Raw genomic sequence first — 1538 nt, forward strand, 5'->3', positions numbered from 1 at the left:
CCGCGGCGGCGCCGCCACCTTGTCCGAGCTGGCCTCCGACACCGGGATCCACCCCACGAAGCGCTCCAACCTCCGGCGGGTCATGCGGGTGCTCACCACCACCGGGGTATTCTCCATTGTCCAAGGCAAAGGCAGCAACGACCACGCCGGTGATGGCGCTGCGTATTACAAGCTCACGCGGGTCTCCCGGCTCCTTGTCGAGAGATCACCGCACAACCTGTCCCCGATGGTGGGCACCATCGTCAACACGTTATGCTGGACCTCTCTCCTCAAAATGCCCGAGTGGTTTACCCAAGGCCAAGAGGGAGAGTCGGCACAGTCGCACTCGCTCGTCCAGCTGGCCAACGGCTGCACGTTCTGGGACACCACCAAGGTCGATGGCGGCTTGTTCAACGACGGCATGGCCGCGGACAGCCGCATCGCCATGAAGGTCCTGTTGAAGGAGCACGGCGGAGCGTTCGGGGAAGTGAAAAGCTCGCTGGTGGACATCGGCGGCAACCATGGCGCCACCGCGTCGGCCGTGGCGAGAGCGTTCCCGCACCTCAAGTGCAGCGTTCTGGACCTCCCACACGTCGTCGCCGCGGCTCCCGCCAGCGACATTTTGACCTTCGTCGCCGGAAATATGTTCGAGTATGTCCCACCTGCGGATGCTGTTCTACTCAAGGTAATTTTTTTTTATTTTTTTTTTGGATATGTTCTTGTTTTTTCTGCTGGTCTACTATGCTAATGGGATATAATATGTATGTTTGGTTCCAGTGGATTTTGCATGACTGGAAACACGAAGATTGCGTCAAGATAATGCGCCGGTGCAAGGAAGCGATCCCAACGAAAGAAGCCGGAGGAAAGGTGATAATCATCGACATGGTGGTGGGATATCCGGTGACTCAGCCCAACCATTCCAAAGAGGCGCAGGTTTTGTTAGATATTTACATGATGGGCTCCGATGGAATGGAGCGAGAGGAAAACGAGTGGAGCTTGATTTTCTCCGAAGCCGGGTTCAGCGACTACAAGATCACTCCAACCAATGGGATTTGATCAATTATCGAAGTATACCCTTAAATGTACTTACTTCCACTTCGGAGATACTATCTCCTTCCGTCCGTACGTGTTTATTAGTCTTGCACGTGTAATTAACTTGGTAAATTAGCAGCCAAGATACACGTGCAAGACTTATAAACTGGAAAGGAAGGAGTCGTCATTTGATTTGTAATAAATCTCACCAGGAACTCTCTGTATTATTGCATTTAAGTTTTACTTTTTGTTTATAGATTTTTCAAATTTGCTTCTCTTTAGTTTATTTCATTTTTTCCACTCATTGTACCAATCCTATGAAATCTACATAAATTGTTCTTTTCTTTACATATATTATCATTTCCTCTGCAGTTACCAAACATTTACACGTGTATTTGTTCTACTCCCGCCGATCCAAATTATTTGTCGTAGCTATAGAGTCTTTACTCTGCAAGTACATAGTCCGGTCTCAATGAGTTGTTAGCATGAAATAACTATCCCACTTGTCCAAAATGTTGTGAACACCA

General features: G+C 49.2%; 1 protein-coding gene across 1 annotated transcript; it reads left to right on the forward strand.

Annotated features, from left to right (window-relative positions):
- The first annotated feature begins 6 nt into the window (after positions 1 to 6).
- On the forward strand, positions 7 to 1363 carry LOC123177925 (acetylserotonin O-methyltransferase 1). The gene is made up of 2 exons (XM_044591350.1): positions 7 to 664; positions 757 to 1363. The coding sequence occupies exons 1-2, from the start codon at positions 83 to 85 to the stop codon at positions 1033 to 1035; spliced, it is 861 nt and encodes a 286-aa protein (XP_044447285.1). The 5' UTR covers positions 7 to 82; the 3' UTR covers positions 1036 to 1363.
- Positions 1364 to 1538: the final 175 nt, after the last annotated feature.

Source organism: Triticum aestivum, unplaced genomic scaffold (genome assembly GCF_018294505.1).
Source record: "Triticum aestivum cultivar Chinese Spring unplaced genomic scaffold, IWGSC CS RefSeq v2.1 scaffold175558, whole genome shotgun sequence".
Taxonomy (NCBI): domain Eukaryota; kingdom Viridiplantae; phylum Streptophyta; class Magnoliopsida; order Poales; family Poaceae; genus Triticum; species Triticum aestivum.

Bases quoted from the DNA above. Each gene is read 5' to 3' on its own strand.
- LOC123177925 (XM_044591350.1), top strand. From the start codon at position 83: ATGCGGGTGCTCACCACCACCGGGGTATTCTCCATTGTCCAAGGCAAA. The intron at 665-756 runs GTAATTTTTTTT...GTTTGGTTCCAG, and splicing joins CGGATGCTGTTCTACTCAAG to TGGATTTTGCATGACTGGAA.